The sequence below is a fragment of the Numenius arquata genome, chromosome 1, assembly GCF_964106895.1.
Source record: "Numenius arquata chromosome 1, bNumArq3.hap1.1, whole genome shotgun sequence".
Classification (NCBI taxonomy): domain Eukaryota; kingdom Metazoa; phylum Chordata; class Aves; order Charadriiformes; family Scolopacidae; genus Numenius; species Numenius arquata.
This window is the reverse complement of record NC_133576.1, coordinates 73,297,723-73,311,874: the sequence shown is the minus strand read 5'-3', so window position 1 is coordinate 73,311,874 and position 14,152 is coordinate 73,297,723. Positions and strand designations below refer to the sequence as shown.

Here is a 14,152-nt window from a genome sequence, read left to right as displayed (position 1 = left end):
CTTCTTTCCCTGCTGAAAATAAAATTGGCAAAATTAACAGCTTCTAATTTTGCATAAACCACATTTTGCACCAAGAAAGTGCTTTATTGGGAAACTGCCCAACAAGTTAAAAAATTGCATGTATTTTTGTTTTATAACTCGCATAGAAATCCCTTGATTTTAAGGTTGCTCATCACTGAGAGAGAAGGCAGTGAAGGTGAGAAGGAAGACAAGTTATGTATGTTTTTGGTTAACCTTTGAATCCTAGTAGTGTATTCCTGTTGGTCTAAAGCCAGCATACACAGAAGTCTTATAAAGCCCTGGGTGAGTTGTAAGGTCTTATGTATTTCCCCTAAAGGGATAAAATATTACATCTGAAGCAGGGCCATTGTATGGGAGCACCCAGCCAAACCGGTTTCAGAGCACAATAGGTGAGATGCAGGGTCTTGTCATCCGACTCAGCTTCGTCTCTGCCTTGCCTTGTCTATGCAGAGATAACTTGGGGGGAGCTGCGAAAACGGCTCAACCTGGGGTTGTCTCAAGATTGCATCACAATAAGAACCGAAACCAAATGGAGCCTTAACAAACTGCCTTAAACAAAATGCCCCGAGTCAAATCCCACCACTATTCCCTTGACTTTGAGTGCTAGACATCACAAAATTGGCAACAGAGACTTAGGAGCCACCACACCACCAGAGGTAAATATCCCAGATAGTGTAATCCACTCAGGCATAATCCTGCACCCCCACCAAATAAGGAAATATAAACCGTAAGGTTTGGGGAGAAAAATGGGGAATCTTCCAACGTAACAGCTGGCCTGTAGGAGATTCGTCTCCCCCTTGTTCAGGACGCTGTAACTTCTCAGGGATTGAGCGACCTTACCTGAGAGAGAGGGTAAATGATTAAGAAACATACATATGGTATATGGCATGCTATTAAGATCGTGATTGGTGTATTCTTAAGGTATTAATTTCTAGCGCGCTTGTGGTTTGTGTTGTTACTTTTTGGGATGGGGGATCACTTGTAGGTTGCAATAGTGTATTCTGTGAATCGCTTTTAAATTGCAATAGTGTAATTGCCATTGTACAGATAGAACCTGCAATAGTAATGTATTGGACCTGTGAGTGAAGTCCAAATAAATTGTGAATTTGAACCTCTCGGTGAAGTCGTTTTTCCTGTTCGTCACAGTCATCCATAAAGTACTCAGTATAGAATAGTTGTACCCTAGATAATAAACCTCTGCATATTTCTAAACACCCATTTCTGAAAATCCAGTCCTAATTTAGATAGAATAAAGGGATTTAAGAAATCACCGTAAAGCTGATGTTCTTGTTTTCAGTCCAGGTTCTGAACTTAATAATCCAGAGAGTTAAGCACTGCAAACAAGACAGAAACAACTCCTGATGCATTGAAGTGTTGGTCCTCTACTAATATCTAGTGGTCTCCTAAGAAGCTTTTTCCCCGATGAAATACACAGTCCCAAGTATGGTTACCAAAATGGTTATAATTTGAATAATTGTGTTTTATTTGAATTTTTCATAATTTCAGAAAGCTAAAAGCGTTACTACAAGGGAAAAATAGAAAATAAAGGCACTATGAAGCCAATGTGTCATTCACCAGAGTGTTGCTTTTGCCACCACATACCCATGCCACAAGAGTGGCCCACTGCCTACAAAGCAAAGGAATGCATCTAATGAGACAGGACCTTTGCAGGACTGCTTTCGCTATGACTACACAGCAGTGATAGCAACTGAGCATATTCTTCGTCCTAGACATTTGCACAGTATCAAGAGCACTGAATACTTTTGAGCATTAGGTTATGTATAGCAATCAGTAGTACTAAAGATGTTCATAACTGTGTTTAGATTTGACATCAGTAGGATAAGATAGAATAGAATAGTTCCAGTTGGAAAGGACCTACAATGGTCATCTAGTCCAACTGCTTGATGGCTTCAGGGCTGACCAAAAGTTAAAGTGCATTATTAAGAGCATTTCCAAATGCCTTTTAAATACTGACAGAAAAAATGTTTCCTAATACCTAGTCTGATTCTCCTCTCACACAGCTCTGAACTGTTCCCACATGTCCTGTCACTGAATATCAGGGAGAAAAGATCAGCCTAAGTGAGAAGCCTAGGTCACTGGAGGAAATGAAAAGAACTAAACTGTTCAGCCTAGCAATATGGAGACAGAAGGTGATCTGTTTGTGGTGTTCCAGTATGAAGAGAAGACAACTACTAAGGAAGAAGGGCTCTTTGAGTAAATGAAGAATAAAGGTTTATAAACTGGCTACAGATAAACTTAGTTTCAAAGGAAGTCATATACTGAACATCAGAGGAATAAAGCTCTGCAACAGCTTCTACTTCAAAAGACAAGGAACCCCAAACTTGTTTTCATTTGGACACTGTCAAATTTCTGAATTGCATTAAATGATGCAGTTTATTATGAAATAGGATTTAGTCTGATGAATTACAGCCCCAGTATAGTTTTATGTTGTGTTTTCCATACTGTGGCAACCGTTATTTCCTTGAGTACAACAGGTTTTTTGCCCCGAAGGAATAAGGAAATCATGATTAAATTATAAAATAAAGCTCTACAGATTTGAATGAGACTTGCCATGCAACTTCATGAGGTTTTGAGCAGTATTCTAACCTTTGATCCTCAAATTTCTCCTGCTGTAAAACTAGGATGATAGTAATTACCTCCTTTACAAGAATACTGAGGATTAATTCAATTAATAATATCTGTTTAGAGGAGGTTACGTAAATGCTGAAAAATATTCTTTGACTAGGAAATCTCATTTTGCTTTTTTCTCCATCCACCTAATCTGAAATGATTGTTGCTTCAATTGTTAGCTGGATACGTGACTACAAAGATATACCTGGTAGACACAGTAAAACAATGGGAAGTAATGTCAGCTGACACAAAACATACAAAAACATCCTGCTCTAGATAAAATTTTGGTATCATGTCACAGCCATATCACTAGATATTATTCAGTGATTGAACAGGAAAGGAAGGTGAGAGGTTCTGTTACCCCCAGGGTTACACTTCCTTTTTCAAATCTTTTTCATCTGTTGAATTTGATTGTCTTCATAAAACAACTAAATTCTTTATTTACATAATCTGTTGCATTGCATTAGAGATTCTGTTTTCTTCAGCTGACCTATGCCTGCATTCAGCTTTGAAATGGTAAGTTGCAGCAAACACATAGCTGGAGTCCTACCTGTAAAATGTGGGCATATTATAGAAAAGCAGAAGCATTAGAATTAAAATGAGGAATTCTGAGGCTAAATTAATGCTTGACCTCAGCCAGACCAAGGCATGGGCTAAAATTCAGTCTGATCCCTGACCTGTCATTGCAGCTGAGATCACTGCAACAGAAGGTTCCATAACATCAGCTCAGCGTGGCTTGGCAATGCTATTTTGAAGAGCAGCACAGGCTCAGTCTACCTGTAGATCCTGTACACCTTTGTAGGACCTTAACTGTCCACTCCAAACTTGGAAATCTTTTCAGAAAAAGATACAAAAATACCAAGTGCTTTCACCCAACTTCTTCTTGTAACAGCAAGTCAGAAACAGCACTGTCATTATTAATACCTTATCCTTCTTTCCTGCATTTCACTTAGCACTGACCGAGCTCTTGACCATACAGGCTCTCCCTTGAGGACAGATGTACATGTGAAGACAGCAAAGCAATACCGCTTTGGCTGTATTTCTGCTGGTGTATACTTGCATGAGCAAACAGGATACCAAGGGGCCTTGCTTATAAGAATTCTAACACCTTTTTCTTAGCTGTGAATATACCACATTCCTTGTTTCTGTGGTAACCTCTGGATACTGGAAACTTCCATTTATCTCTCAATCTACCCTGCAGGTTTAGTGTTACAGGTTGAAATGTACGAAAAATAGCTGGTTGTAAATGGTGTCCTGAAGGTCCAGCACAACTATAGGTTGATCACGATAGGCAAGTGCAAACAATTTGACTGAGGCTGTTTTCCCTGTACTGGAGAAAAGTTGAGATCTGCAACTCTACGGATTCTTTGAATCCTTACACAGTTTCTTGTTTTATTGCCTTTGGGATAGTGACTGATTTTAGAGGTCAAATCTTTTCCTACAGATATTTACCTGCTAAGAGTCAAACAGGCAGAAATGTTAATCTCCTGTGATTCAACCACTGCAGTTAGCTCCGATTTCCCTGTCTCTGCTAGGGTAAGTGTGATGATGACCCTTTCCATTGACCAGCATCACCTGCAAGGTTGTCAGGAAATGGGTAAGGCAATGGCCCCTCTTTTCTAAGCTAATCTCAATGAAAATGCAGGATTGGAAATGACTGGATGTGACCTCTTCAGTTGAGCTTCAACTATACTTTGTTTTGAAAGCTGACTCATCCAAATAGATCAATATGTTTACCTGCATCATGCCTAGGGGTTTATTCTAAATGACACTGATCACTTAAGCCTCTGAAGAAATAGGTTAGTCATCTAAGTTTACAGAATATGTAGAAGAAACGGGAAAAGCTCTAGTAAGTGTGTTATATGACAAGATTACTTTTTATATCATAGAATGACAGAATGGTTTGGGTTGGAAGGGACCTTTAAAGATCATCTAGTCCAATCCCCCTGCCATGTGCAGGGACACCTTTCACTAGACCAAGTTGCTCAAAGCCCTCCCCAACCTGGCATTAAGCAATTCCCATGATAGGGCATCCACAACTTCTCTGGGCAACCTGTTCCAGTGTGTCACCAACCTCATCATAAAAAATTTCTTCTTTATATTCAGTATGTCTACCTTCTTTCAGTTTAAAACCATTGCCCCTTTTCCTGTCACTCCCAGCCCTGCTAAAAAGTCTCCATCTGTCTTTCTTATAAGCCCCTTTTATATATATTGAAAGGCTACAACAAGGTTTCCCCAGTGTCTTCTCCAGGGTGAACACCACCTCTCTCAGTCTTTCTTCAGTAGAGAAGTCTTCCAGCCCTCTGACCATTTTCATGGCCCCTTTCTGGACTTGCTCTATCAGGTCCCTGTCTTTCTTGTACTGGGATCCCAGAGCTGGATGCAGTACTCCTGGTGGGGTCTCACCAGAGCAGAGAAGAGGGGCAGAATCACCTCCCTCCACCTGCTGGCCAAGCCTCTTGTTATGCAGCCCAGGATACGGTTGGCTTTCTGGGCTGCAAGCACACATTGACAGCTCATGTCCAGCTTTACATCCACCAGAACCGCAAGGCTGCTCTCAATCCATTTATTCCCCATTCTATATTAATACTGATGATTTCCCCAAGCCAGGTGTGGGACCTTGCACTTAGCCTTGTTGAACTTCATAACATTCATACAAGCCCGCTCCTCAAGCCTGTCAAGGTTCCTCTGGATGGCCCTTCCTTTCCCTCAAGTATATCAATGGCACCACTCAGTTTGGTGTCATCTGAGGGTGCACTCAATCCCCCTATGTCTTTGATGCAGATATCAAACAGTATTGGTTCCAATTCGGACCCTTGAGACATCCTCCCTCTTGCTTTTTGTGCTGCTTGTCACTTCAAATTTGACCTCAGCTTCACTCTCTTTGGAGGCTTTCAGAAACGCTTGTTTTCTTTTGCAGGGTGGATATGGACTACAAAAGGATCCCATTGTCTTTGCTACAAACCCTACTTGTTGCATTTTCCTGTTCTGAGCTGTTCATTTCCCTTGTCTAATGTGGAGGTCTCTTCCCACTTCTGTGAAACTCCATGTTTCTCCACTGCTATGAAAAGAGCAATGCAGGAAGAGATATCAACATATTAGATACTGTATGAAATCATATATAAAGTAAATAGATATTGCTGCCCTTTGCTTTCTGTGTTTCCAGAAGGAATATATTTTAACTGGATCTAATTTCCATTACTGTGTTTCCTAGCCATAAGTTGCAAGTCGTTATATAGTCTGAACCACATGTACTTATCCTGGATTTGTGTTCATTCATGTGTATTGGTTTCCAACCTTATTTAATATTTTGCTTGCATGAGAGGTGGCCTGGCTGCCTGCTTCCTGCTTTTGCCCTGGGTATAAAGAAGCAAGTCCTAAACCCTTCTGTGATGCTGAAGCCAGTTCAGCCCCCAGAGAGCATCCACACAGCAGGCAAGACATGGCTGAGCTCATGTCAACATACTCAAGCAGGTTGTACCAACGATGTAGTCTGGGGCAGCATGAGGGCTGGTTGGGGTTGCTTGGGACCTTTAGTTAAATGCCCAGGTTATTTTCCTGAATGGATCTTTTTTGTCATGAGCTACAAGATAAATTCCTAAAGTAATTTTGAACTCGCTGTGTAAAATGCAGTTATACCTTATGACAGCAGCAAAGGTGCCCTTGAGACCTTTCTTCTCATTGCTTCTCAACTTAAAAAAGTCATAACACTGCATGTTGGGAGAGAAATAAAGTCAAAACACTTCTGAACTGTACCATGGTATTTTACTTAGAGTATTTTGCACTAAAAGATCATTTTGACTTTGCCCATTGTCAACTTAAGAGCTTGAGTGTGCAATTCTATTTGGACAAAAATTCTTGCCATTTCCAGATGACTGAGAAGGTAATGGGACATCGCTTCTTTATGTTGGCTATTATTTACTCAAAGTCAGCCCAGCTACCAGTGAAGAGAGAAAAAAAACAGATCATGAGTATTAACATATACATTAATTTTAATGAAAAATTGTAACAGCGTATGACAATATATCTTACAGTAAGCCCACAAAACTCTAGAAGGGCATGAACTAAACAAATAGGGTCTCTTTTCAGGACTTGATAGGTGTGTTCCAATTGGTGCATAAAATTAGGCTTGGCACAATTGTCCCTGCATTGTATACTATCTTTCCAGATCTGTAGTTTTGTGTCCTCATGCAACTAAAATATCATAGTTTTCCAAGTGGGAAAATGAGCAGCTTAAAAAAAACAAACCACACAAAAGACAGCGTTAACTTATCCACATGTTCCTGCAGCATTAAAAATGAAACATTACCTTTTGTTGGAAATAGTGAAAATTGCACAATACCACATGAAAATTGACTGTGAAAATACAACTGCTATACAGCTAGTTGGGAAACATTAAGGGGTTTTGGGTTTTTTTATGACTTATCATATATGTAGCTCTGTTTCCCAAAGTGCGTACGCATTTCTCCCTGTCAGTGCATAAGGTAAGATCAAGAAGGACTGAAAAGGGTTGTTAGAAAACTGCATATATGAGGCACAGACAGATTATCATTAAAGAAAGAAGGACTCCTTGTTCCTGATCTGGCAGCAGGGATGTTCCATGAAGGCCCTGGGAGAGGGGGCTGGCATGTGTAGTGACCCACTAGGTGAGAGGCAGGTGCTGGTGGTGGTGGTGCAGGTTCCTGGGGAATGCCACAGCATGCCTGGGAGGAGTCCGACTTGTGATCTGAGTCAGTACCAGTTCTCTAGATGGTGTGCTATCATGCATCCTAATGTAGCAAAATAATACGAAAACACCTTTCCCTTTGCTCACAGTTCTAACCTGCTGGGGAAACTCCTGCTTATCACACATCAGATTTCAACAATGTTCCCCTGCTTCTTCACCTTGTGTGCATGGACAGTGAAGATAAAACCCATTGGAACAACAGTAAGTGCTCACTCATAAGAAGCACAGTTGCACGCCCTGGGTCCAGGTCTCATTGAGGAACACTCTTAAGTACATTATCTTTATTCAAATCTCATTGCCCGCAGAAGAAAAAAAAAAAAAAAAGTCTTTGTAATTGGCTTAGTTTGTTCATTCTTTCTATTTAGTTTCTCCCTCACCCAGCCGACACATCTCCCCAATACATGATAAATTTGGAAAGGTCACAGTATTAATTATTTTCAAGTAAGTGTATATATTGTTTTCAGCATCACTTCTCCAAATCCTTGGGGAAAATGACAGGGTCAGCTTCTATTTTCAAAAGTGCAATGATTTTAATACAAGAAGACAGAGAGTAGAAATCAAACTGCTAATCAGGGACTTTTACTCACATCTAATACGTCCCTTCCTTCACGCTTTCCCTCCTTACTTTTGCTCAGAGGCACTTTCTGACACCAGAAATAGCACATTGCTGATCACATGGTTTGGGTGGGCTTTTTTCCAAATTGTAATATGCATAACAGTGTTAAATGTGCTAGCCTGAGTTTCAGTAGTCTAGGGAGCCTCAGATGCACTACCTGAGCAACTAAACGTGTGGAAGTAATTAGCAGGAAGCCCATGAGCTGCAGTGGAGCAAGGCTATTTTATACCAGCAAAGGTTGTGGCTTGTAATCTGATCAGTGGCTTCCAAGTGATTGGTTCTGCAAATCTTTGAGTGATACAAGTTTAATTTGACTTAAATTTGGCTGTCAGTATCAATGCAGCAAATTCCTGTTTTCTCTGTGGGCTAACTTGAAATTATGTGAAATAGCAAGTGCAGCTTCACTCAGTCTCACTGTGTCTCATCCATAACCATACCCTCTCAAGCACTTGTTATTAATATCTTTATTTCTGTATGAATAAAAAAGGAACCTCTGATATGTAAGATAAGGTTAACCTCAAAAGCTTCCACGCCGTTATGTTATCCAGCTAATGATCCCTTCTCAGTGCAGTATGTCCTCAAGCACAGTTACACCAGCCAGAAAGCTCTTCTGTGATGGGGTCCCTGTGCTTTTCTATGGAATACATGAAAGCAAGATTTCCTGAGCAATCATCTCCTCAACAACAAGCCCATGGCTACGGGGGAGCTCCGTATTTCTTGGGTGAATGCTTAATACCTGCTTGCATGTAACACAAGCAGGTTTCTGTCAGGGTGAAAGGAAGGTAGTTGAAGCTGTCATTAAAAATCTTTTTGGGGTGGCTGCATGGGTGGAAGTTTGAAGAGAGACAATGCGAACTTGACAGGGAGCTGTGATGGGAATAAAAGATGCTGAAAGAGGTAAGAGAAGATGAAACAGAAAATCTGCATAACTATAAAAGACTGATGCACTGAAAGCTTAAGCATGCTGACCCTGCTCAGCTTGCCCTGGCAACTGGGGGTCAGTGCCAGCCCAACTGTCATGGTACTTGGCTGTGGCCCACATTTTTGGGGTCCTGCCCTTTGGGGAGGGCTTCCCTAGGCACAGGAGGCTGTGATGACAAGGGGCAAAAGAGCCATCCATAGTGAGAGAACAAAGAAAGCAGAGTCTCCTCCTCTGCTGTCTCCTTCAGCTTTGCCTTACTCAGTCTCAGGCAGTTTAGTGCTTTACAGTTTTGTCAACAAAATTTAATGTCTGCCCGGCATGATGTTATCAGCCCAGCTTAAACAGTGCATCTCTGTCCTCCTGGAGGAGAGCAAAGGAAGGAGAGCGGTGTGCCCCAAGCCATCCCACCTGAAGCAGTGCCTGCGACTGGAAAGAAATTCATCATTTTCCCCAGCATTTTATCGCCTCAGGTCAGTGCAGAATACAACAGCAAAGACAAAACTTTTTCTCTGGGGTTCTTCGACCATGAAAGTGACTCAGGGCCTGCTTGAGAGTTAATTTAAACGTGTACTCTGTGGGATGAGTTTTAAGGCTGACTCAGAGGCCGATGGTTCCGCGATATTCCACATTGATTTATGATAGCTGGAAGCTAACAGCACAGCTGCAGTCAACCAATGCCGTTTTGCAATCTTCAGGGCAAGTCCGAAAGCAAAAAGGTTAGCTTATGTACAGAGAACTAAAAATCAAGCCATATGTTCTCAGTGTATTTAGAAGATGCAGGAATAAATAGCCTCCTGTGGCATCTCACATTCAAAAAGAGAGGACTGAAAAATGCAGGCCAGATAATTTCTATGTTGGGAGGCACCAGCCTGCTGTGACAATTCTCAACTAAGCACAAAGCCCAGAAAAGCTGAGTGCTGGGAAGAAGACAGCTTTTCCTGAGGTGTTAAATTTACAAAAAAGAATGAGAACAACTATAGAGTAGCTGAGGTGCCGCGAATGCTGATGACACAGGGGATGAGGGTGTTACTATTGTGCCTTTTCCGAAAGGAAGGGGAACAGACGGAGGGATGTGTTGTATCTTTCTTGAGTGAAGCTCATTCTTCAGTGTCAGATAAAAACAATTATTTTTACTGCTAATACACAGTGACACAGCAGATGAGAGCTGCAGATTAATGCTAGGCACTAGCTATTATTTTGATTTTATTACAATGAAAAGTATTTACCCCAAATCTGACTGAGCTGCTCATCAGGAGTGATTTTTTTGTCTTGATTTCTGCAACAATAAGGAAGCTAACTATGAAAAAACCCAAACCCATACAGTGACTACCAGCTGGAAACTAACGATCCAACCTCCAAGACTGATTTGACTTTGCCCTCTTGCATTTTTTTGTTAACTGGTGGCAGCTGTGGAACAGTAGGCAGTGGGAAACAAATGAAATATTCTCAGGGTTCGAAGAGAGAAATGTAATACATTGGCCTTGCATGTGACTGGAGTCGAAGGAAGGACATATAAGAAACTGTTTCCAGTTCCCTGCCATGGTGCTCCTGAATCGTTGCACAGCCTTTACCGTTCCTGCTGCTAACCAGCAGCCTGCCTTACTTCAAAACCTTCCTAACAGATCTTCCCCATGTAGACTGATCATTCCACACTGATCTTTCCTTATAAGAAATGATGAACTGGATCAAAAGTAAACCCAATATTAAGAAACAAGCACTCAGAAGCATTTTCTTTGTAGCCAAAAGAGGCAGCTACTGCAAGGAAAGAGTGATTTTACACAGCTTGCTGCATTCCTGTGATGTGCAAGCACCCTGGTTTTATTCTTGCTAATCAAATTTTTCTCAACAGTGAGCCTTTGTTTTTTGCCTCAGCACACCCACAGCAGCGTGACTGGCTCATAAGCCTTTGATGCTTATGAATACACAGTTCTCAATAACTGCTTAGAGCACTTTGAGAATATAAAAACAGCCTTAATGCCTTAATTGTGTGTGTATCTGTGGATGCCAGGTTGTCGGCACAGGTAACTGTGCATGTGGTTCTATTCCTGAGATGTGTGTAGGCACCCAAGGCTCTGTCCTGAGTTCATGTGTTTTAGGAGCTGTATCTTTCCCCTGGCATCCATACTCTTGCTATTTGGGATAAGCTCCACATGTAAAGAAAATGCCAAAATGTACTTGCGATGACTGTTATAGCCTGCTCCAGTGATCACAGCATGCTCAGATGATCTTGTGGAAGTCAAGGATGTTAGTCAAAGTGCTCAGAGAGTAAAGAAGCAAGACAGATGCTGCTGTTGAGAAGTTTCCATAAGAATTGCAAAAGGTAAGGGGAAGGAGAAAAAGTTAGTTTTTTGCTTCAGCATTAGCACTTTTCAAATGGAGCTTTCTATCTTTGTCAACGTTAGATCAAACCAGACTTTGGAAATGAAGTCCTGGTCTTGGGGAAGGCAATAGTGCCTTTTTCTTCTGATTTCAGGGGGGTTTCATGGCTTGCCTGAGTTATTTCCCTCAAACTCCAGGACTAGATTCATTCCTTGTTTAAAAAATTTAGGTTTGATGTACCAGGCAAAGAATGATCTCAGGCTGTAGCAGAATTGGAATATATTTGGCTGTTACATTCAACTTTTCCCTTATCTAGACTCCACAATAATATAATGCTGCTGTTGATAAATACTAAGGGTAGGCTCCAGGATACACTGAGCAAGGAAGGATAAAGGGGGTTTACTTGCTTTATAACAGTGTAATGGACTTAACGAAGAAAGGAAATTGAGAACAACCACTAACATAATGTAATAAAAAATATAAGATGTTTTCACAAATTATGCATCTTTTCTAAATATCTTAGTGTAAAACACTTTTAAAAATAACAGATGTGTCATTATCAAACTCTAGACTCAGAATCGTCAGCACAGTAACATTAGGAAGTCAACTTTTGTGTACTGAAAAATGCCATTTACAGGAATGAGGGACCTGAACTGGATCTAGGATTGTAGAAGTGTTAGAACTGGCCTTGGAATTTAGCAGGAAGGATGTAGAAGGCCACAAAAACTGTAATTGCATCGAGCATTTGTTTTCAAGGAGAGCTGTCACGAAAATGCTAAGTATTTGCAAATGGTCTCCTCCTTTATATCATTTTCAAGGTCATGAAAACCCTTCCTCTTCTTGTCCCTCTTTTCTCCCTCCTCCCCCCAAATGTTTGACTATTCTTCTTGTAAATAGACAGCGATACCTTTGGCAACTCTGCAGCATACAAATTAACACCCAGTGTGTCCTCAGAAGAACACAAGCAATTTCAGTAAGCAAATGTTTATCTGTTCTTCCTACCTAGCAATATATTATGTTGACTGCAAATGCTTCCACCCTAAGACTCCAGTGATATTGTCTGGACAAGCCTCGAATGCCCTTCTCCCAAAGACACATCTATAGGACAGTAGTCCTATCTATGGTACATCTATGGTAGTCACAGTGGCCAAGAATGCCTAACAGAAATACAATTTAAAAATAATATGTCTTACCTGCTTATTCATAAGTATGTAGATAATTGGATTGCAAACAGTGCTGCTTTTTGCTAGGATGGAAGGTATGATGCTTGCAACTGGACTCACCACACCTGGCTTACCAAATGTTGCAAGTAATGCTATAACTCCATAGGGAATCCAACACACGAGATAACAGATAACTGTAGTGATTACCATGAACAGTACATGGTATTCTCTTCTGCGGGCAGCATTCTTGTGGATTTTTCCAACCTAGGGAAAGGTGAAAAAAAAAGATAGGATTTAAGGAGCTGTTAGATTTATTGTTTTAGAACCTGGGACTATTGGTCTTGGATCAGCAATGCTAATCAACATTCTAGTTCCAGAAGCAAAACAGAGCCAAACCCAGAAGTGAGAGAATGCAGTAGGAACACTTTCACTGTCTCACCAGAGACTAGGGGAAGCCCTGCAGACATCATGCTAAGTGCCAGCATAAACCAGTGGAGGCTGGAGCAAAAGCAGAAAGGTGATGAAGTTAGCATCTAGTCCTTAATAGCTTGTAGATCATCTCCAGTTGCTTTTCAGATATGGTGTTTGGTATAACTGTACAACATTTTCACTCAAGTTATTCCAGTACATAGGACTTTCTTGAGAAGTGGAAGCTTTACAAAGCACAAGGGAACCAGCAGAAACATTTTCTGTTAGGGGTCTGGAAACTGCAGAGTAAGAGTAGGACTGTGCTAGTGCTTAGTACCTCTGTGCTTGGACGTTTTCAAGGCTTGGCTAGACAAAGCCTCAGCTGGTCTGGTGTAGTATTGACAATGGTCACACTCAGAGTGGGACGCTAAATAAGCCTTGCAAACAACACTTATATGAAGTTTTAAGAGGTAGAATTTATGCTTTCTAAACTATTTTTTCCACATAGTTTAGCATTTTGATAAAAAGGAGTGACTCCTGATAATCATCAAAAACAGGGGTTTTGTGCTCTTAAAAAAGTGTGCCAAATATTGACATAGTTCAGCTATTTTGGGGGAAATGGAGAGGAACTGGGTAAACAGGAAGCACAGATTTAAACAATTAGTTTGAATGTGATGGTACAGCGGCTCATCTTGCTGTGATTAATTTATGAGTAGTTAACAGTCTGTGGGCAAACCCAACTCTTCTGTGGAGGTAATTAAATCATAGTCTGTGCTTCAAAATATACTCTCCTTTGAGCTGTCTTGGACTAACGCATCATGCCCTTTTGGAGTCTAGATGAGCTAAGCTGGAGGTTAAACATTAAAATAACAGCCAGTTTTTATTTTTAAGCTTTGGTGTGAATGCATTTGTCTACATACAACTACAGAACACTTTCCAGTGTGTTTGTACCGCTGAGCACATTGGTGATAACTGAGGAAAAAGCTTCATTCTCTACATAAAATGCCCACTCAATGCCGTGCACAAGCACTATTTAAAAGCAAGCTTCCCATGCAGTAGCTCTGTAAGATGGCCATTAAGTTCGATCCAAAGCCCATGGAAGTCAGCACAAGATTAGGTGCATATAGAGCAGGTTTGGGCACTTAGTCTCATTTTACAGGGATTACGAAAAAGTTTTTAGGAAACATTCAGAAAGAATAGCAAAGCTGGTCTCCCCAAGCATCTTTGCAGCCAACAGAGGAAAACAAGCTCTGCAAGGAGGCTAATTTTGGAGCCAGTGTCTCTCCACTGACTCTAGATGAAGCCTCAGCACACTGGTCTCCTGAGGCTATGGTTAATTCCTCAAC

The 14,152-nt window shown here is 41.0% G+C and overlaps 1 protein-coding gene across 1 annotated transcript in view; it reads right to left on the bottom strand.

The window, feature by feature from the left end:
- LOC141465683 (pinopsin-like) overlaps positions 1 to 14,152 on the bottom strand; it is an 89,231-nt gene that overhangs the window by 14,068 nt on the left and 61,011 nt on the right. The window contains exon 3 of the mRNA XM_074149248.1: positions 12,429 to 12,662. Coding sequence (XP_074005349.1) covers positions 12,429 to 12,662 — 234 coding nt within the window. The remainder of the gene's footprint in view (positions 1 to 12,428; positions 12,663 to 14,152) is intronic.